At 47.2% G+C, this 23264-nt stretch overlaps 1 protein-coding gene across 2 annotated transcripts in view; it reads right to left on the bottom strand.

The window, feature by feature from the left end:
- The window catches only part of NRDE2 (NRDE-2, necessary for RNA interference, domain containing), a gene marked incomplete at both ends in the record, with an annotated part of 46745 nt that extends 38579 nt beyond the window's left edge, over positions 1-8166 (bottom strand). Inside the window, one exon of one of the 2 annotated variants that reach the window (XM_080706991.1) lies at positions 8091-8166. In XM_080706991.1, coding sequence (XP_080563117.1) covers positions 8091-8154 — 64 coding nt within the window. The remainder of the gene's footprint in view (positions 1-8090) is intronic. The other variant, XM_080706990.1, reaches the window with a different exon arrangement.
- Positions 8167-23264: the final 15098 nt, after the last annotated feature.

A 23264-nucleotide genomic window follows, 5' to 3' on the forward strand; every position in this document is an offset into this window, starting at 1 on the left:
CTGAGAGCCAGGCACTAGGTACTAGGAATACAAATGAACAAGATAAACCCAGTACTATCTTCGCAGGGCTGACATACCGGCAGTTTCTTAGATCAAAATGTGAAAAGACTAACCTGAAGAAAATATACAGGTATGATGACAGACCTCAACAATGTGCCTTGATTCAACAAGGCTGGAATCGGGGAAGCCGCCTCGGAGAGCATCTCGGCTAAGTTCTGAAGGATGCGGAGGTAAGCAAGTGTGCTCCTCGGGGGCATACTGTGTAGGCAGAGGAAATGGTAAACAAGGTGTGAACGTGAAAAGGCCTGACTCGGGACACAGCAGTAAGTTGCTGCGGCTGGACCACTGGGGCTCCGGGGGAGGGGACAACATGAAGGTGGAGAGACTGGGCCTAAAACACAAGTTAAAGAGCTTGCGTTTATCCTAAAAGCAACGGACACATTCTAAGAGATCTGAGCAAGAGTGACAAAATCCTACCTAGTGTTCAAAAGAAGAACAGTGCTTAAGAGCGTGCACTCTGAAGCGAGACTGCCTGAGCTCATGTCCTTGGGCAAGCTACTTACTGGCCCTTGCTTCCATTTGCTCCTCATAAAAATGCACACAGCAGTACCAACCTCACAGGGCCGTCATAAACAGTGCAAGAGTTAATATTTGTAGAGCATTTAGATCAGTAAGTGGCACACGATGTTTTTTGCTTTTTTTTTCTTGAGGTACTGAGGATTGAATCCAAAGGCGTTCTATCTCCAAGCCATATCCTTAGCTAGCCCTATTTTATTTTTTATTTTGAAATAGGGTCTCACTAAGTTGCTGAGGCTGGCCACGAACCTACAGTCCTCCTTTCCTAAGTACTGTACGACAGGAGTGCACCACTACACCAGGCTCTAGAATGCTTTTAGGAAAAACAACTTAACTATACATCCATTGTGAGATGTATCCTAAGAACAAAGGAGCCATCAAAAAAAATCTAGCCGGGCGTGGTGGCGCACGCTTGTAATCCCCGCGCTTGGGAGGCAGAGACAGGAGGATCGCGCAGGTTCGAAGCCAGCCATGCGCGCTGGCTTAGGAGATGCTGTTTCCAAATAAAAATGTAAAAATAGGTCTGGGAGTGTAGCCCGGAGGTAGAAGGGCTTCCAGGAACCCCAGTACCACCAAAAAAAAAAAAAAAAAAAAAATCTAAAACTAGATGGGTGTGGTGGTGCATCTTGTAATCTCAGTACTTGGGAGGCTGAGAGAGAAGGATCACAGGTTCAAGACCAGCCTCAGCAATTTAGCAAGACTCAGCATCCTAGGAGACCCTGTCTCTAAAAAAGGTTGAGGCTATATCTTGGAGACAGAATGTCCCTGGGTTCAATCCCTAGTACACACACACAAAAAAATCTGAAACTATTAGTATCAGTAGGTCACATTAATACTGTTATTTTGAACATAAACATAATTGTGTTATAGCACTAAGAACAAATATTTTTTTATTAATTTATTTTTTAAATTGGTGCATTGTAGTCATATATCAATCACATTGGAGTACAAGACTTGAGAGGATATACAAGCACACATCATCCAATTAGCCCTCCTCCAGCCCCCATCCCATTCCCTCCCCCTCCCTCCATCCCACGCTTCTTTGGTGATTTACTTTGATACATTTGTTTATGTACCTCCTGCTTTTTAAAGAGGCTCCGTCCTCCAGTATTACATACCCTCTGATTGGTCACATTAGTTGCTTCACTATACGGCCCTTTCTATAGCTCAACCTCTTCCTGTTGCCCTTTTCCTCCTAGTTATTGCTGATTAAGAGAAGCGTCTGATTTATATTTTCTGCGATATTTCTCTGTGCATGCTTCGTTGCAAGTACCGATCCCACTCTTGATGCTCCCAGTAGTGGCCTGGCTACTCAGTGGACTGATCCAGACCTCGCTGGCTAAAGCAGGGGCCTTGCCTCATGGGAGGCCCCAGTTCTGGTCTCGCTGGCCCCTGCACCGGTCTAACCCCTAAGCTGGCTTTGGTCCCGGCCTTGGAGGCCGCAGGAGTGAACTTGGCTCACGCCAGGCTCCGATGCTGGCCATTGGCCCCTGCACCGGCCTAACCCCTTGGCAGAATTCCAATCCCGGCCTCGGAGGCCCCAGCACCGGCCTAGCCTCACGGCAGGCTCCAATGCCGGCCTCGTTGGCCCCGGCACCGGCCTAACCCCTCGGCAGGTTCCGTTCCCGGGTTAGGAGGCCCCAGCACTGGCCATGTCTCACGGCAGGCTCCAATGCCGGCCTCACTGGCCCCAGCATCAGCCTCACCCCTCGGCAGGCTCCGATACTGGCCTCGGAGGTCCCAGCACCGGCCATGCCTCACGGCAGGCTGCGATGCCGGCCTCACTGGCTCCAGCACCGGCCTAACCCCTCAGCAGGCTCTTATCCTGGCCTAGGAGGCCCCAGTATCGGCCACGCCTCACGGCAGGCTCCAATGCCGGCCTCACTGGTCCCAGCACCGGCCTAACCCCTCGGCAGGCTCTTATCCTGGCCTAGGAGGTCCCAGTACTGGCCTTGCCTCAAAGCTGGCTCCAATCCCGGCCTCGGAGGCCTCAGCACCGGCCTTGCCTCACGGCAGGCTCCAATGCCGGCCTCGCTGGCCCCAGCACCGGCCTCACCCCTCGGCAGGCTCCGATACTGGCCTCGGAGGTCCCAGCACCGGCCATGACTCACGGCAGGCTGCGATGCCGGCCTCACTGGCTCCAGCACCGGCCTAACCCCTCAGCAGGCTCTTTTCCTGGCCTAGGAGGCCCCAGTATCGGCCTTGCTTCACGGCAGGCTCCGATGCCGGCCTCACTGGCCCCAGCACCGGCCTAACCCCTCAGCAGGCTCTCATCCTGGCCTCGGAGGCCCCAGTACCGGCCTTGCCTCAAGGCAGGCTCCGATGCCGGCCTCACTGACCCCAGCACCGGCCTAACCCCTCGGCAGGCTCCGATCCCGGCCTCGGAGGCCCCAGTACCGGCCTTGCCTCACAGCAGGCTCCGATGCCGGCCTCGCTGGCCCCAGCACCGGCCTAACCCCTCGGCAGGCTCTTATCCTGGCCTCGGAGGCCCCAGCACCGGCCTAACTCCTCTGCAGGCTCTTATCCTGGCCTCGGAGGCCCCAGCACTGGCCATGCCTCACAGCTGGCTCCAATGCCGGCCTCGCTGGCCCCAGCACTGGCCTAACCCCTCGGCAGGCTCTTATCCTGGCCTCAGATGCCCCAGTACCGGCCTTGCCTCAAGGCAGGCTGATGCCGGTCTCGGAGGCCCCAGCACCGGCCTTGCCTTACGGCAGGCTCCGATACCGGCCTCGCTGGCCCCAGCACCGGCCTAACCCCTCAGCAGGCTCTTATCCTGGCCTCAGAGACCCCAGTACCGGCCTTGCCTCAAGGCGGGCTCCGGTGCCGGCCTCGCTGGCCCCAACACCGGCCTAACCCCTCGGCAGGCTCCGATCCCGGCCTTGGAGGCCCCAGCACTGGTCATGCCTCATGGCAGGCTCCGATGCCGGCCTCGCTGGCCCCAGCACCAGCCTAACCCCTCGGCAGGCTCTTATCCTGGCCTCGGATGCCCCAGTACCAGCCTTGCCTCAAGGCAGGCTGATGCCGGCCTCGGAGGCCCCAGTACCGGCCTTGCCTTACGGCAGGCTCCGATGCCGGCCTCGCTGGCCCCAGCACCGGCCTAACCCCTCGGCAGGCTCTTATCCCGGCCTCGGAGGCCCCAGCACCGGCCTTGCCTCACGACAGGCTCCGATGCCGGCCACACTGGCTCCAGCACCGGCCTAACCCCTCGGCAGGCTCTTATCCCGGCCTCGGAGGCCCCAGCACAGGCCTTGCCTCACGGCAGGCTCCGATGCCGGCCTCGCTGGCCCCAGCACCGGCCTAACCCTCAGCAGGCTCTTATCCCGGCCTCGGAGGCCCCAGTATCGGCCTTGTCTCACGGCAGGCTCCGATGCCGGCCTCACTGGCCCCAGCACCGGCCTAACCCCTCGGCAGGCTCTTATCCTGACCTCGGAGGCCCCAGTACCGGCCTTGCCTCATGGCAGGCTCTGATGCCAGCCTCGCTGGCCCCAGCACCGGCCTAACCCCTCAGCAGGCTCCGGTCCCGTCCTCGGGGGCCCCAGCACTGGCCTTGCCTCACGGCAGGCTCTGATGCCAGCCTCGCTGACCCCAGCACCGGCCTAACCCCTCAGCAAGTTCCGGACCCGACCTCGGAAACCCTAGCACAAGCCTTGCCTCATGGCAGGCTCCAATGCCGGCTTCGCTGGCCCCAGCATCGGTCTAACCCCTCGGCAGGTTCCAATCCCGGCCACGGAGGCCTCATTAGTGGCCTTGCCTCACAGCAAGCTCCGATGTCGGCCACTGGTCCCGGCACCCGCCTAACCCCTCAGCAGGTTCCGATCACTGTCTCTTTGGTTATTATTTCAAAGGTTCCAGGTGTAATGTATCAGATCTCTGCCTCCCCTTAGTATTGGCCACTGGCATTGCCACTGCCTCCACCATTTCAAATCCTTCCCAGGCTCTTTTTCCACTCTAAATGTTGTCCAGTGTTCCTAAGCATGCATGATGGTAGCATTCGACATTTGGTGTAATTTCTCCAAAAAAATAAAGTTGGTAAGATCCGGTTTGAATACAAGTCTCCACCACCATCGCAGAGAACTCTTTCAACACCGCATTTCTCCTTGGCCTCCACTAAACTCTCTCCTTACATGTGATGTCTGAGATTCTTAACAATATAGAGAAATAGCAGTCCTCTTTTACGGCGAATTTTTCCATAAGTTCCAGTGCATTTAGATAAGTTTTGTCTGCATCTCCAGTGTCCTGGCACCCATAACGGCTTTCTTGCCTCCTCTCCGATATTTTTCTTTATCTTTTTCTGTTCTGGGCCCGGTTTCTCCAGGGGTCTGGCGTGCTACTCGCAGTTCGGCCAGGGCCCGGAGTCCCGCAACCCAGGCCCCAGCTGGCGTGCCCCGCGCGCGACCCCCGCCCAGAACCCAGCGTCTTACTGGGCCCGGTTTCTCCAGGGGTCTGGTGTGCTACGCGCAGTTCGGCCCAGGGCCCAGAGTCCCGCGACCCGGGCCCCAGCTGGCGTGCCCTGCACGCAACCCCTGCCCAGAACCCGGCGTCTTACTGGGCCCAGTTTCTCCAGGGGTCTGGCGTGCTACTCGCAGTTCGGCCTGGGGCCCAGAGTCCCGCGACCTGGGCCCCATCTGGCGTGCCCCGCGCGCAACCTCCGCCCAGAACCCAGCCACTAAGAACAAATATTTTAACACAGAGAAAAGAAATAAAAAATTAAATCAAAGAACATAAGCAAAATTCTCGTAATCTTAAATTTGAACTGGAAATATCAATATGCATTCACAGTATATTTTTCTCTTCCTCATCCTGTCCACTGAAAAGTTCTAGAAGTAATGACAACCTAGTAGTAATGATACCCCAGTATCAAAACACCCAGTTTGAGGTTTTAATATATGTTTACCATTTTCTATAAAAAGGAATCAGGTTTCCTTAAAAAATGGCCAAGTCCAAGCTGCAATAGAATATATAAGTGATGAGCCTTGGACATGTCTCAGAACAGTTCTCTAGATCTAATTACCAGTTTATAGGCAACACTAGGGAAGAGATTGTTGTTAAAGGACACAGTGAAGCTCTGGTAAGAAATGTCTTCAAGACAAACGACCCAGGTAAATGCTCAACACATACATCACCTGAGAAAAGGGGAGAGGGAGATGTTTATATTAAAAGACACACCTGAAAATTCAATGTGGATCCTGCCTTGAGCAAACACCAGCTATAGAGTCATGTTTAAGACCTTGGGAAAGTGGAACACTGAAAGTTAAACATTAAAGGAGTATTAATTGAGTGATGCGTTTAATTTTATAAAAACAGCACAGCTGGGCGTGGTGGTACACGCTTGCAATCCCAGTATTTGGGAGGCTGAGACTGGAGGATCGCGGTTCTTGGACTTAGTGAGGCCCTTTGCAACTCAGTGAGACCGTGTTTCATAATAAAGAATAAAAAATTGGGCTGGGGGTGTAGCTCGGAGGTAGAATATCCCTGGGTTTCATCCCTAGTACCACACACAAAAAATATATATATAGCACTTTTACACACATTATTCTGATGTTGAATATCCAGAGACTGTACAACAAATACTAGTTAATATTCACGAAGAGTAACACTCTCCACAAACCTTCAATTTTCCCCTCCCAAAATATACCTTTGTCCTGTTATTAAAGCCCACTATACCTCCCTTATCACCAGCCCCAATTTTATTTTTTACTTTATTTTTGCAGCACTAGGGCTTGAGCCCAGGGGTGTTCAACCTCCGAGCTATACCCCTAGCCCCATATTTATTCTTTATTTTGAAACAGGGTCTCACTAAGTTGCAGAGGGTCTAAGTAGCTAAAGCTGGCCGCACACCTGTGATCCTCCCATCTCAGCCTTCCAAATGCTGAGATTACAAGCGTGTAATCCCACGCCTGACTACTCAACTATATTTTTAGAAAAACTGTATTATTTGCAGTTATATACAGGTCTCATGCTTTTCTTCCAGGTCTTTGAAGGTACTGTCATTTCTTGGGTTGGTTCATGCATTCATACAACACATAATTGAGTACTTATTATTGGTCTATACATCAAATAAATATTTACTGAAGGCCTACTGTATTTTGGATTTGTGCTAGGGGCTTAAGTATCCTACAGTGAAAAGACAATGTCCCTGAACATGATGAGGTTACAATCTAATAAGGATTACAATTACACTAACCACAGAACGAACTACAACTAGAAGTGTTACCAGAAGAGAAGGAGTAGGAGATAAGGGAGAATATAACAGAGGTGTGTTAAATCTAAGTAGAGGATGCCTAAAGTACTTGTATCTTTACATGGCAAATGGCAAACCGGCTTCACAGGCTGACTGAAAGCCTAACTTAGGCAAGGGTGCACGCTTCTAAAAACCAGCTGAAGCCGGGCATGGTGGCGCACGCTTGTAATCCCTGTGCTTGGGAGGCTGAGACAGGAGAATCGCACAGGTTCCAAGCCAGCCTTAGCTACTTAGTGAGGCTCTCAGCAACTTAGTGAGACCCTGTTTCAAAATAAAATATAAAATAGGTCGGGGGCGTAGCCCGGAGGTATAGGCCCCTGGGTTCCACCCCCAAGACCACAAAAACATAAAAAATAAAAAATAAAAACCAGTTGAGTCTTGGCCAACCAAAGCAGCTACGTGGGGTCCATTGCAAGAGGCCATCTGATTCAAGACAGAACAGTGAGCTGTAACCAGTTACGCTGCCTCTGTACCTCACTTCCATTTTCTATCCATGAATATTGTCTATGTTGGAGTTCTTTGAACCTGTTCTGATTCTGAGGGCTGCCTGATTCTCGAATCGATAATAAACGCCAATCGACCTTTGATTTTGTCGTCCATTCCCTCTTTTGACAGGTTTCAGACCCAGCTGGGCCCTGCCACACAGGTGCGTGATTTAGAATTACTTTTCAAGTAAATTCACTACGTGCCTCAACTTTTTAACAATACAGCCCTATTGAGATGTCTGTAACAGCATAACCTGGCACACGGAGCCTGAGGAAAACTTGATTTTTTTTTTTTCACTACATATTGTGTCCATCAGGAAAGAAAGTAACTAGGCTCTGGATCCTAATTCTAAGTTCTAGGTCTGCTAGAAGATAGTAATTTAATAAGCATTTTAGATGAAAAACATAAAATTTAGGCATACTTAAAAACCCAGCATTGGCATCAGGAGTCCCCTTACAATGTGGAATACAATCAATTCCGTCTTAAAGTGAAGTGAGGCTTGGGAAAAGAATGGGGTGGAACGATACGGTAATATCTCGGCCCCAGACCCAAGGCTTCTTCCCCGCCTTCCTCCCCCTTCCATAACTCTACAACCTCAACCCCAGAGGGAACCTTTGGGCCCCTCAACCTGGACTGGGCCCGCAGCCCTTCCCAGAAGGCTTTGCACCGCCGCGGGGAACTCTGGGATACCGAAGGATAAACAAATCCTAGGCAACGGCCGAGACCCGGGCCCGAGGGGCTGCCGCTAACCTCGCGAGTGCCTTCTTCAACACTTGTGTGCGCTTACCTTTCCTGGAGCCCCCACCATCCGGGGCCTCACTAACGCCCGCGAAGGCCGGGAATAGCGCCATGATGACAGGCCGCACGGCACTTCCCCGCCACGCAAATGGCGCCGGCCCGCGAGCGCCGGTTGGAGGCCTCCGCCGTCGCGTTGCACTCTGGGAAGTGTGGTTTTTCCGGAGCTCGCTGGGCTGGACCCTGCCGGGGTGGGCGTGGCGAGGGGCGTGGCGTGGGCGTGGCGGGCGCGGTGGGAACAGGGGACTTGCTGGTGGTGGGCACCCTTGGGCGTGTGAGCAAACAGGAAATGTGGAAGCTGGGAGACAGAGTTGTCCAAAGGACTAGGAAATCGGAATTCTACTTCCACCTCTAAACTCACACCGTCGCTTGCTAACTGGGTCAGATTAATCAAACGCTCTAAACTCGTTTCTTCATCTGCAGAATATTGAGAGATGCGATGAACTTGTGTAGAAAATGCTTGGCATGGTGTCTCGCCCCTGAAAAGTGCACAATAACGTGCGTTGCGACTGCAAGTTCGACTGCAAGCTAAGTGAGCTATTAAAATTTTAATCAGGCCGGGCGTGGTGGCGCACGCTTGTATTTCCAGCATTTGGAAGGCTGGGGAAGGAGAATTGCAGGTTCGCGAACAGCCCTCAGCTACTTAGTCTCAGCCCTTTGCAACTCAGTGAGACCCTGTTTCAAAATAAAGAATAAAATATAGGGCTAGGGGTGTAACTCCGAGGTAGAATGCCCCTGGGTTTCATCCCCAGTACAGCAAAAATTGTAAAAATAATAAAGAAAAAACTTCAATCAGAAAGCCTGGAATGGTGGCTCACGCTTGTAATCCCAGTACTTGGGAGGCTGAGACAGGAGAAATGCAGGTTCTCAGGCAGCCTCAGCAACTTGTGAGGCCCTCTGCAATTTAGTGACACCCTGTTTCAAAATAAAGAATAAAATAAAATAGGGCTGGGGTTGTAGTTTGGAGGTAGAATGCCCCTGGTTCTATCCCAGGACCACAAAAATATAAATAAATAAATAAATAAATAAATAAATAAATAAATAAACAAATTTTAAATAAATAAAATTTAAATAAATAAATTTAATAAATAAATATCCATCAGGTCATTTTAAATATTATTGAATGTCAGCTGGGCGTAGTAGCACGTGCTTGTAATCCCAGCATTCGGGAGGCTGAGACCAGAGGATTGAGGTTCACGGACAGCCTCAGCTACTTAGTGAGGCCTGGTTTCAAAATAAAGAATAAAAAATAGGGCAGGAGGTGTAGCTTGAAGGTGGAATGCCCCTAGTTTCCATTCCCAGAACTGATAAATAAATAAATATTCTTGAATGTCAAAGAATGCAAAATCCCATTAAGTTCAAAACCTTTTGCTAGATAATAAATACACAAAGCTGGGCTTGGGCCCTCTGCAGCTTAGACCTTGTTTCAAAATAAAGAGTAAAAAATAGGGCTGGGAGTGTAGCTTTGAGGATCCCCAGTGAGAGAGAGAGAGAGAGAGAGAGAGAGAGAGAGAGAGAGAGAGAGAGAGAGAATATACCAAATTGAATCTAATCAAATCTGTAATTGGAAATACATGGAGTAAAGGAACAGCTTAGAAGACAATGCTATCTAGAAGCAATCAGCCAAATCAAGAAAGAGGGAGATTATAGAAAGTAACAATCAGGTTTCTTCAACTAATCAGTGCTTTTGTGAGGGTGGGAGACTGCAGTAGATTAAAAGATCAATGTAGTGGTGTAGACCTGCAATCCCAGCACTTGGGAGGCTAAGACAGCAGGATCACAGGTTAGAGGGCAGCCTTAGCAACATAGTGAGACCCTTAGCAACTTAGCAAAAACTAAAAGGGGAGCCTGGTGTGGTGGCACAGGTTTGTGATCACAGTACTTGGGAACCTGAGGGTCTCAGATTCACAACCAGCTTCAGCTACTTGGTGAGGCCCTCTGCAAATTATGAGACTCTGTTTCAAAATAAAGAATAAAAAATAGGACTAGCCGGGCATGGTGGCACACACTTGAAATCCCAGCATTCGGGCTGAGACAGGAGGATCGTGGTTCGTGGATAGCCTCAGCTACTTAGTGAGGCTCTCTGCAACTTAGTGAGACCCTGTTTTAAAATAAAAATACAAAATAGGAAGCCAGGCGTGGTGGCACACGCTTGTAATCCCCGCGCTTAGGAGGCGGAGACAGGAGGATCGCGCAGGTTCAAAGCCAGCCTCGCTGGCTTAAGAGACCCTGTTTCCAAATAAAAATATAAAATAGGTCTGGGAGTGCAGCCCGGAGAAGGGTTCCATCCCCAGTACCACCAAAAAAGTAAATAAATAAATAAAAATACAAAATAGGGCAGGGGGTGTATCTCGGAGGTCGAATGCCCCTGGGTTCCATACACACACACACACACACACACACACACACAAAATGGGGCTGAGATGGGAGGATTGCAGATTCATGGCCAGCCTCAGCTACTTAGGCCCTCAACAACTTAGTGAGACACTGTTTTAAAATGGAGAATAAAATAGGGCTGGGAGTGTCGCTCAGAGGTAGAATAACAAAATAGTGAATGAATGAATACCCATTTATACATTAATTCAGCTTCAATGATCTAGCCAGGACCAATCTTGTTGCTATCATACCTCTACCCACTAACTCCCTCCGGCGAATTAGCCACTGTGCCCAGGCCAATATGATTTTTTTTTTAGCTTAGATGATTTTATTATTACAAGGACTGAAAGATAGAACTTAGTAAAGCACTGTGCCATAAAGGGTGACATAGTGGGGTGACTTGAAAATAAGTCACCCCTTTTTTATTTTATTTTATTTTTGTGGTCCTGGGCATTCTACCTCTGAGCTACACCCTGCTGCCCTATTTTTTTATTCTTTATTTGGAAACAGGGTCTCACTGAGTTGCAAAGGGCCTCACTAAGTAGCTGAGGCTGGCCACAAACCGCGATCCTTCCATCTCAGCCTCCCAAGTACTGGGATTACAAGCATGTACCACTATGCCCAGCAAAAAAAATAATTTTAACTAAAAAATGTATATGTGTATATATATATATATAACATATGTATAACCACAATGCCATTTATTGTGCCTATACACTTTTTTTGTGTGTGTGTGTGTGGTAGTGGGGATGGAACCCTTCTACCTCTGGGCTACACTCCCAGACCTATTTTTTATGTTTTATTTGGAAACAGGGTCCCTTAATCCAGCAAAGCTGGCTTCGAACCAGCGCGATCCTCCTGTCTCTGCCTCCCAAGCGCGGGGATTACAAGCATGTGCCACCACGCCCGGCGTGCCTATACACTTTCTAAAATAATTCCCAATTTTAATTAATATTCAGTAGGTAATGACGTATCATTACTTCTATACTTTTTTGTGTGTACTCTACCTCTGAACTACACCCCTAGCCCTATTTTATTTTTTATTTTGAAACAGGGCCTCATAGATTAATGAGAGTCTCACTACTTGCTCACTACCTCAAACCCGTGATCCTCCTGTCTCAGCCTCCCAAGTACTGGGATTATAAGTGTGTACAACCAAGCCCAGCTACTTCTTTTTTGCTGTTGTTTAAATTTTTATTGGTGCATTGTAGTAATACATCTTAATGGAGTACAAGATGGTGGAAACACATGCACACATCACCTAATTAGCCCATCCCCAATTCCCGCCCCATTTCCTCCCCCTCCCTCTTTCTCATGTTTGGCTTAGTGATTGACTTTGATATGTTTGTTAAAGTGCATCATGTACATTAGGGAGTTTCCCTCTTTCCCCCCCTCCATTCCTCTCAGTTGGGTCGCCTTATTTGCTCATCTATGGTTTCTCCCTCTTCGTCTTGAGTTCCTCCTATGACCTATTTTCTCCCTAGCTTCCACATATTAGGGAGAGCATTCGATTTATTATTTTTTGTGACTGATTAATCTCACTTAGCATAATGCCTTCCAGTTCCATCCATTTTCCTGTAAATGACGTGATTGTGTTTTTCTTAATGGCTGACTAAAATTCCATTGTGTACATATCTCATAGTTTTGTAATCTATCCATCTGTTGATGGACATCTTGTCTGGTTCCACAGTTTGGTGAATCATGCAGCTATGAACATAGGTACACATGCCTTAGGTTGGTAGTTTGGTTTCCATTCTTTTGGGTGGATACCCAGAAGTGTCATTGCTGAATCATATGGTAAGTTCATTTCCATTCTTCTAAGAATCCTCCATACTGTTTTCCAAAGTGGTTGCACTAATTTGCAATCCCACCAACAATATCTTAGAGTTCCCACATCTCCACATCTTTGCCAGCATCTGTTGTTGTTTGTGTTTTGAATGATTGCCATTCTAGTTGGAGTTAGGTGAAATCTCAGGGTAGTTTTGATTTGCATCTTTCTGATTGCCAATGATGTTGAGCATTTTCCCATGCATTTATTGGCCATTTAAATTTCTTCTTTCATCAAGTGTCTATTTAGTTCACTTGCCTATTTTTATTGGGTTATTTGTTTTCTTAATGCTGAGTTGCTTGAGTTCTCTGTATATTCTAGATATTAGTCCTCTATCAGAAGAGTAGGTGGCAAAATTTTTCCTCCATTTTGTTGGCTCTTGGTTGAGGTTTGTAATAGTCTCCTTTGTTGTATAGAAGTCCTTCAGTTTCATGCAATCCCACGTATTGATCCGCCTTTAGTTTATTGTGCCTTTGGGGTCTTGTTGAAAAAGTTTTTACCTGTGCCTATGTGTTGCAGTGTTGGATCTATGCCCTCTTCAAGGAGCTTCAGGATCTCTAGTCTGATTTCCACATCTTTGATTCATCTTGAATTGATTTTTGTGCAGGATGAGAAAAGGGTTTTTCCCCATTTTTCTGCATATGGTTAACCAGTTTTGCCAACACCATTTGCTGAACAGGTTTTTCCAGTGTGTTTTGGTCCCTTTGTCAAAAATCAAATGGCTGTAAGTGTGCAGATTTGTTTTCAGTCTTCTATTGTGCTCCATTGGTCTGTGTATCTGTTTTTTTTTTTTGCCAATACCATACTGTTTTTATTACTATGGCTTTGTAGTATAGTTTAAAGTCAGGTATTGTGATTCCTCCTGCATGGTTTTTCCAGCTACTTCTATACTTTAAATCAGAAACAAACAAAAATCTGTGCAATGCTATTGGTCAATATATATCTCAAGTTCCCTGTCAGTTCATTTGTGCTGATATAACAAAATACCTGAAGGGTAATTTATAAATAATAGAAATTCATTTCTCACAGTGCTGGAGTCTGGGAAGTTCAACCTCAAGACTCTGCAGGCTTAACATCTGCTTACGTCTGCTTTCTCTGCTTCCAAGACTGTGCGTTGTACCGTATGACAGAAGGCAGAAGAGCAAAAGGGGGGATACTTCCCTCCACCTCTTTCAGAGGGTTGCTAATCTGACCTCTTGACAACTCCTCCTCCTCCTCCTCTTCCTCCTTCCCCTATTGTGTTTTAGTTGTGAAAGTGTACAGTCTTGACATTAGTGAGAAGGCACCCAGTCTGGCCATAGGAATAAAAAAGAGGTAGGCCTGAGTAAGGACTAAAAACTATTGAAAACTACAACACACAAAAAACAGCCTTGAGGTGATGTCATAAAAAACAGGATATGAACAAAAGTGTTGCCAAGAGGCAGACACAAAATAAGGAGGCTCTCAGTACTTGTTTTTTGACAAAATAGTGCTTACATAATTCTCATTTACTTTTAGAAAAGAATATTACATTAAAAAAATGAATAGGTAGTGGACATCCTTTGTTTTACTTAATTAGAACCCTCTTTCTGTGTGTGTGTGGGGGGGGGGTACTGGGGACTGAACCCAGGGGCATTCTACCTCCAAGCTATACCCCGAGTCCTTTAATTTATTTTTATTTTGAAACAGGGTCTCCCTAGGTTGATAAGAATCTCACTGCTTGCAGCAGCTGTTCTCAAACCTAAGATCCTCCTGTCTCAGCCTTTCAAGTACTAGGATTATCGGCATGTGCCACCGTGCTGGGCAAAGCACCCTCTTTTCTGAATCTCCAAGAATGTCGTGTCAGTACCGTGTGGCTGGCTGTCCCAGTACCTTCTATGTGCCAGATGTCTTGGTTTGGATCTGAAATGTCTCCCAGAAACTCCTGTGGGAAAGCCTGGTCCTCAGTGCAGAGAGACTCAGAGGTGGAGCTTTTAGGCAATGATTGGACCATGAGGTTTCTGACCTCATTGGCAGAGTAGGTAGTCCATTGATAGCTGAATGAACTACAGGGAGGTGGGGTGGGACCTAGTTAGAAGAAGTAGGTCACTGGGCTGTGTGCCCTGGAAGTGTTTATCTTCTCCTAGACCCTTCTTTGCTGCTTCTGGCTGCCAGGAGCCAAGCCACACCCTTCTACCATATTGTTCTGCCTAGCCGCAGGCCCAGAGCAAAGAGCTGACCAGCCAGGGACTGAACCCTGAATCCGTGAGCCAAAATCGACTTTTTCTTCTCTAAGTTGTTATTGTCGGATATTCTGATCACCTCGACACAAAGCTGACTAAACATCAGGGTAGTCTGTGACCCAACCTGGCCAAGTAGGTAGGTGCTCAACCCAGCTGTGACCCAAGCCAGGCTACACAAGGAATTCTAGAACTAGAAGTAGAAGAGAAAAGCTAGTCTCTCTCTCTCTGTCTCTGGACTGCAAGATGAAATAGCCCAGGAGCCAGTGGAGAGACAGAGGAATCCTGCCCACAGAGGGAGGAGAATTAAACTGGATATAAATGGAGATGGGCGTCCCAGAGGCTTTGAACTCTACTTCAGGTTGTCCCTGTGTTACAATCATAATGGCACTGTGGGCTCTTTTTCCTCTATCCAACTAAAATTTATTGAGTAGGGAAATTAAAACTAACAGCTTGGTGCAGCTTCAACCAGTATTTATTACAATATCAGTAGGAAGTAGAAAGAGAAGAGAAAGCAGCGTGCGGACACCTGGAGAGCCTGAAAATGGAACTCTGCCCCCTCTCCATCCCTGACCTTTAAATAGAGTTTGTATTGGGATGTTACCAAGGCAATGGGCTAGTAACTTATTTCTTAGCTAGGTGGTGCCTCTTTGCCTCTGGACAGCGCACTTACTAAGTACAGGGGTCAATAATCTACCTTGTTTCCACCTCTATTGTATCAGGCGGTATTGGTTGCTCATCAACTATGGGTGCTTTGAAGCAGCACGTGGAGTTTACCTTTCCTATACCCAGGCCGTTCACAAAAGAGAGGAGGTAAACAAAGACACTGATTACCTCTACATATTTTTAAGGCTTCAATGGTCTCTAGGGTTTTTAAAGCTAAAGGCCTTAATTTTCTTTACATCCTTACTATAGGTTAATCATTTGCAGTATACCAGCTGCCACCCCTCCCTGCCTGAGTGCCTACACAGCACCCAGGCTCTGACTGCTTTTTACATTTTGTAAATTAATACCAGACCAGTCTTCCAGTACTGGCACACCTGGAGCTCAACTTCCTTTCTGCACTTGGGTTCGAAGAAACAGCCAAAGATCCTTATTTTCCCATTTCAGTAATCACATCCAGGTTCACTTGTATTACTTGCACCCAAGAATCCTAAATAATATAGAATGAATGGGTGTGTGGTGCCTTTTCCACATTCAATGTCATAATCCTAGAGCCTTGACATGTTTCAATTAATTTGAATGATGAATGGGTCTTTTAAACTGGTCTACCCAGCATGTGTAAAAACCAACTCCCTTTCATCTTAAGTGGAAAGAAATCCTCACTCTGGGCAAACTGGTGAAACAGGTCCATCAACTCACTCAATCTTAAGGAATTTTCTGGTAGTCTCTATGAAGTAAAAGGAAGAAAATGTGCCCTTTGGAAACCAGAGATAACAGAAAGTAGATAAGAGTCTGAGCCACTTCCTAGGTGTGACCTGCTTGTTGTTCTGTTGTTTTTGGGAGTTACAGGGAACCCCGAGTTGGAATCACGCATGTGCCATCAGACCCTGCATTAGGTTTCTTTTTTGTCACGAATTAAAGCAGAGAAAACTTCATGTTCGTGCCAGCGGATACTGATCTGTTTAGAAAACTTGGCTGCCATTTCCTTAACTTCTTTAGAGGTCAGATAACCACTTAGTTTGCCTTTGGTGATGCAGGACTTTAGCATGAGTGACTCTATTTCAATTTTTTTAATCTGTTCTATTTGGACCTAGTGCAGAAGTTTAGTCCCAAACAATAACCTCCTATAACTTTTATGGGTGTGTGTATGGGACATTCTACCTCCAAGTTATACTCTCAACCCAATTTTATTCTATTTTTTTTTAAATAGGGTTTTACTAAGTTGCTGAGGCTGGCCATGAACTACGATCCTCTTGTCTCAGCCTACCAAGTACTGGGATTACAAGTGTGCACCACCATGCCTGTCTACCTCCTATAATTTAACATCTATAAATGAACAAAGGATTACAAGCAGCACTTGGACAGCAGGGATTAACCGTGTTCCTCTGGATGGCTTCACAGAAGTGGAGCTCCTTTACCTAAGTCTTGACAAATGAGGAGGAGTTCACGGACAGACAAAGGAAAAAACAGACATAGGTAGAAGAAATCGCATGTGCAGATGCCAAGTTATAAGACCAAGATGAGTTTGAGTATCCTCAGTACAGACTCCATGGGTGGAAGTGAAGTAAGGGGATGGAGGAGCTGGCAAGGCTGGCTGCGATCCAGAAATACTGTGTTGTATAATAAAGACTTTGTCTGGTCTTTATCACTGGTTCTTTGGGGTGGGGTGGGAAACCAAGGCTAAGATAGGAATATCTTTTTTTATTTTTTTTATTTTTGCTGTACTGGGGATTGAACCCAGGGGCCTATTTTTTATTCTTTATTTTGAAAAAGGGTCTTGGTAAGTTGCAGAGGGTCTAAGTAGCTGAGGCTGGCCATGAACTCTAAACCACTGATCCTCCTTTCTTTCAGCCTCCCAAGCGCTGCGATTACAAGTGTGTGCCATCACACCTGGCAGGAGTATCTTTGTTATTCATGGTGGGCCCTGACCACACCTAGGATGGGCTAAAGACTTGACTCTGGATGGAGGAAGACTAACTGCAAGGCTAGAGGGTTGGGGCTTCCAGGGAGGGAGTGAAGAGATGCCTGGGCATTGAGTTCAGTAATGTGGCCAGTAATCCAATCATGGCTATGTAGTGAAAACCCAATAAAACTCTAGACCTGGAGGCTGAGAGAGCGCTGGGTGAGAAATCCACCCACGTGCCAGGAGGTGGTGCTTCCTGATTCCCCGGGGAAGAGGTCACAGGAGCCCCACATTCAGGACCCTCCTAGGATTCACCCTCTGTGTCTCTTCACTTGGCGGGTCCTGATGTCTCTTCTTTATAACTCGACCGAAATAGTAAGTACATTCAATCCTGGGTATCCACAGGGAATTGGTTCCGGGACTCCCCATGGACACCGAAATTCCCAGATGCTCAAATCCCTTATATAAAATGGTATATATAATATGTGCATAGAACCTACGCACATCCTCTCATAGTCTTTAAGTCATCTCAGACTACTTATAATACTTAATACTATGTAAATGCTATGTAAATACTTGCTATAATGGATTGCCTAGGGAATAGTGACAAGAAAAAAGTCTGTACATGTTCAGTACAGACGCAACTTACTTTCATGAATATTTTTAATCCTCAGTTGGTTGAATCCATGGATATGGAGCCATGGATACCTGGCATTCCAACTGCATAACGTTCCCCTGAGGTCTGAAAAAAAAAAAAAAAAAAAATATATATATATATATATATATATATATATATATATACTGGAAATTGAACCCAGAGGCATTCTACCTCCGATCTAAACCCCCAACCCTTTTTTATTTTTGTTTTTTTGGAAACAGGGTCTTACCAGGTTGCTTAAAGTCTCGTTATTTTGCTGAGACTGGCCTTGAGCCTTCAATCTTCCAGTCTCAGCCTCCCAAGTACTGGTATTCAAGGCATGAGCCATGATCCTCGACCCAGAAATCTTCCCACAGGATTATTAGACCCAAGGGAGTCATGAGCACTTCTAAATTTGCAGCCAGTTGGAGTAGAGGAGACCCAAGGACCTCCCAACTTGCAGCTGGCACCAGAAGTGAGGTCACCACTGTGGGAGAAGGTTCCTCCAACCCCGAGGCAATGTGCTGACTGCAGGCGCTCACAGAAGCATCACTTTGCAGTTCTGCTGTGCTAGGACATTGTTGAAGGACTTTTTAACCCCCTAGGGATTGAACCCAGAAGCACTCTACCTCCAAGATATACCCCAACCTGATTTTTTTTATTCTTTGTTTTGTTTTAGTGTGTGTGTGTGTGGGGGGGTACTGGGGTTCCTGGAAGCCCTTCTACCTCTGGACTATACTCCCAGACCTATTTTTACATTTTTATTTGGAAACAGGGTCTCCTAAGCCAGCGCGTGCGGCTGGCTTCGAACCTGTGCGATCCTCCTGTCTCCACCTCCCAAGCGGTGGTGGGGGGGGGGGTATTACAAGTGTGTGCCACCACGCCCGGCTTATTCTTTGTTTTGAAACAGCCTCTCACTAAGTTGCAGAGTACCTTGCTAAGTAGCCGAGGCTGCTCGTGAACCCAGACCCTCCTGACTCAGCCTCCCAAGCACTGGGACTACAAGCACACCACCATGCCCGGCTTTGTTGAAGAATTTTGAGCAAGGGAATAGCACACAATTGAGTCTTAGAAGAATCATTCCGGGACAGTTTAAAGAATGCATTAAGCCAGGCATGGTGGCACACACCTATAATCCTTTTTTTTTTTTTTTTTTTTTTTTTTTTGGTGGTACTGGGGTTCCTGGAAGCCCTTCTACCTCTGGGCTACACTCCCAGACCTATTTTATATTTTTATTTAGAAACAGGGTCTCCTAAGCCAGCACGCGCGGCTGGCTTCGAACCTGCGTGATCCTCCTGTCTCCGCCTCCCAAGCGCGGGGATTACAAGCGTGCGCCAGTACTTAATCCTAGTACTTTGGAGCCTGAGACAGGAGGATGGCAGGTTGGAAGCCAGCCTCAGCAACATACTGAGTCTACCAGGAACTTCCCAAGACCCTCTTTCCAAATAAAGAAATAACTACGGCTGGCATGTATAGCGAAGGCTGAATGTCCCTGGGTTCAGTCCCCAGTACCACCACCCACCTCCCCTTGCCAAAAGTAGTCAAAAATACTGCCTTTCGCCGGGCGTGGTGGCGCACGCTTGTAATCCCCCGCTTGGGAGGCAGAGACAGGAGGATCACGCAGGTTCGACGCCAGCCACGCTGGCTTAGGAGACCCTGTTTCCAAATAAAAATATAAAATAGGTCTGGGAGTGTAGCCCAGAGGTAGAAGGGCTTCCAGGAACCCCAGGACCACCAAAAAACAAACAAACAAAAAAAATACTGCCTTTCAAATCCTTACACACACACACACACACACACACACACACACACACACACACAGCTGCTGCATTGCTACCACTGTGCAGGCCCCTTCTCAAACCAGTCTAGGTGGCCCCAGCATGACATCTCTCTCTTTAGTGAAAATTCTTCCCACTTTGCTACTTATTTCAAGTGAGCTTTCGTATTTAATTTAAAGGAGCCCGACTCAAATCAGGGCCCTTAAGTTCAAGGACTTCAAAACAATGACTATCACTCGGCGGTGGCAGTCAGTTGGACAAGGCAGCGTTCCCAGGACTGCCTGCCGCCTGCAGGACCGCGGCCATTACAGACGGAACAGAACCTGCACCCACTGTGCTTCCATCCACTCAAGCCGAAGCGGGTCTCCCCTAGTGAGCTTCCGAGATGCCATCAAGGACAGAAACCCCTGCCCTGAGTTTTCGTTGTCCGCACCGTCTAGCTAACTGATTCATCAGAACAAGAGCGAGCATAATACCTTTCAGCATTTTTCAAGAGCGTCGAGCGGCATACTGCGGCTTTTCCCATTTCCTTCACAGATGGCTGCATAATCAGGGGGTTTCTGCAGAATCCGCTGGGAATGGTTTCCTCCTCGACCTTCAAGTTAATTATCCCTTCCGAACCTTTAATGCTTTAAAAATACATGTCGCTTATTTTTTTTTTGCTCCCAAATCAGTTTAATAAATGCCAGTGTGCAGATTAAATTATGTTAATGTTTAATATCTTTTTTGAGCAGCCAAACACCTATTAAAAATTAAAACAAAATGAATTTCCCCGTTCCCATTCTTAACGCTTCTGGGTGATGTTATTTTACACCATGCTATACTGTTCTGCAAATTGACATCCAGTACTTGGAGTTAATGAACTTGGTGATTTATTTACCGCCTTGGGTATTATTTGTTGCTTTTTCAATTACAGTAAAGCTTTATGCATCATGGCACGAGACCCTGAGCAATCAGATAAACTATGCCGAGGAGATTTTTTTTTTTTAATGGGATCACATAATAAAGCCGAAAGACTAAATTAGTATTTCTCATATGCTAGCCAGAGATGCTGGGCCCCATATTGGTGTGCTTGAAATTAATATTCCAGAAGGGAATCGTCCACGGTCAGAAAGCAGAAACCTGGTCTTCTGCCCTTGAGTGGCTGTGAAAGCCATGGCAAACCCTCATCATCCCTGGGGCAAAAAGCTGAGTCCCTAGAACTCAGGATACTGGCAAGAGGAAGCTGCAATTTGAAAGTACTGACATTAAGTGTCACGGTGAAATATGTTCGGTGTGTGAGGGGAGAAATCCCCCAACACAACCACACAAACAGAAAAACCACAGGTTCTTGTCCTGAGCTAAGGATAAATTTTTATAGCTTGGACAGTTGCTGAAGATTTAAAGAAGTTTATTAAAAAGATAGAAATACAGAAGATAGTTACAGCCCCATGCCATCCAGAAGATGGCACAGGGGGGCAATTGGAGTGAATTTACCAAAAGACCCCGCATGCTGAGTGTTCTTATCCTGACCAAGTCTGCGGCAGGTCCTTTGATATGTAGACATATTGCCCTATCTCTAGCCCAGTTTTCTGCTGTCTCCATCCCGGCTGGATCTGCTGGATCTGCCCCTCGGAGGCAGGGGGAGGCACAGACCTCCACACCTTTTGTTACCCTCCCAAGATGTGTTAAGTTGCTTCCCCGGGATCTAGGATTTCCTCCCATCCTTGAGGCAGTTTATCTCTCTTTAGAAATGTAAAGAGGCCCTTTTCCCTGGCTCCTGGCTTTCTTCACTTCTCTTTAGAAATGTACAAAGGCCCTTCTTCCTGACAATCCTGGCTTTCTTTAGTACAAACAATATATTTTCAAAATTGGAAATCTTTTCCAATACTGGTACATTAATACATTTTGAAACCTCTTCCCAATACTAGCACATTAAGTTGGACATGTTGGCGCACGCTTGTGATCCCAGCTTTTGGGAGGCTGAGACAGGAGGATTGTGGTTCGCGGACAGCCTCAGCTACTGAGTGAGGCCCTTTGCAACTCAGTGCGACCCTGTTTCAAAATAAAGAATAAAAAATAGGGATGGAGGTATAGCTCAGAGGTAGAATGCCCCTGGGTTCCATCCCTGGTACTGCAAAATATAAAAGAAAATACTGACATTGTTGTTACATCATCCTGCATACTTTTAGAACTACCAGAATTGACCATTACATTCCACACCAACCTCTAAATGTGTCGGTGTATTTGATTTCTTTTGACTCTGATTGAGCACAGACAGGGCTCCTGGCACTGTCCTGGTCCCTGAGGATTGAGAGCATATGACATAGACCTGACATTCCTCCAGGGAGGTGTTCAACCTTAAAACCCCGTGTCCTCACAGGAGGGGCACCTGCCTACCACCAGGGCCCTGCTGGCAAACTCACTGGGAGGTGAGGCTGAGCAGGAAAAGGTTATAGGAGGTCTCATCCCAGCAAGCAGGATCTCTAGGAGAACAGCAGGGAGGGGGAGGAGCCTCTGGCAAGGAGTCCAAACTCAGCAAGGGCCAGCCGCCAGGCCGGCCCTGGTATATGCTGAGCCTCAGGGATTCCAGCAGCCACTGCCCCCGTTCTGACAACACCTCTGCCCATCTTGACAAGTGCCTCAATCTCCACGGATTGGAAATGAGCCAATGGAAAGGGAAGCTTTGTGCTTGGCGTTGGGGATTTAATATTCAAAGGAATGAAGGAAGGAGGGAAAGACTTGCTATCCTTGCAGAAAAATAAACCCGATGGCCAGCCACTGCACTGATTCCCATATGCTGAGCTGAGCCCTCAGCTGCTCAGGAGATTTGAGACCACCCGCCCAAAATACAAGAAGGAAACCTGTGCTGGAAACAGTGGTGGCTGTTCATTAATGGACACTTATTAACGCTTTGAGAAGTTATGCAAAATACCTGTCACACAAGGAGACTTGAATAACTTTAGTAATTGTATTCTTGTATCAAGAATATCACAAGACTTCTGTTTCCCACCATTTTCCTGGTCAGTCTGTTCTGACATATCTTAGTGAGTCTGCCCTCGCCCCTCTGGCCACTCTGAGTTAAGAGTTCCCCCATCCCCAAGGCCATTAACTCCAGGGTCCCGGGGCTGGTCCAGCTCTCTAGAGTCCATCATTCATTCATTTTTCTTTCTATTTCCTTCTCTTTCTTTCTCTCTCTCTCTCTCTCTCTCTCTCTCTCTCTCTCTCTCTCTCTCTCTCTTCATTCTTTCTGTGCATGGGCAGGGAGGGAACTACTGGGGGTGGCCCAGAGACCCTTTACCAGTTTTTTTTTTAGATTGCTGAGAGGCTCCTTGTGATGCTGAGGCTGGTCTTGAACCTGCAATCCTCCTGTCTCAGCCTCCCAAGTTCTGGAGTTGCAGATGTATACCATCACACCTGGCACCCTTTTTATTTTGAACTAGGGTCTTGATAAATTATAGGTGTTGGCCTTGAATTTGGCAATCTTCCTGTCTCTGCTTCTAAGTACTGGGGTTACAGGCATGTGCCACCACACCTGGCTTGTTTACAGCCTTTCTTGATCACTTGGACCTAATACTTGGGATTTCTTTCTGTCTGAATGCTTCTTCCTACCCTCCTTCCTTTCTATTTCAGCCCACCCCTCTAATAAGCCTGTGATAAGAGCCCCTCGCCCAGGACTAGTCCCCTCCAAGCCAGCCCCACTTCTTTCAGCTCTGCAGATCAAGGCAGCTATGGATAACATCTCATTGGGGACCAAGGGACGGGAGTGGGGGCCTCACTCTTGCTTTCCTTCTTATTGCCCAT

Source organism: Muscardinus avellanarius (assembly GCF_963383645.1).
Source record: "Muscardinus avellanarius genome assembly, chromosome: 12".
In the NCBI taxonomy this organism is placed as follows: Eukaryota; Metazoa; Chordata; class Mammalia; order Rodentia; family Gliridae; genus Muscardinus; species Muscardinus avellanarius.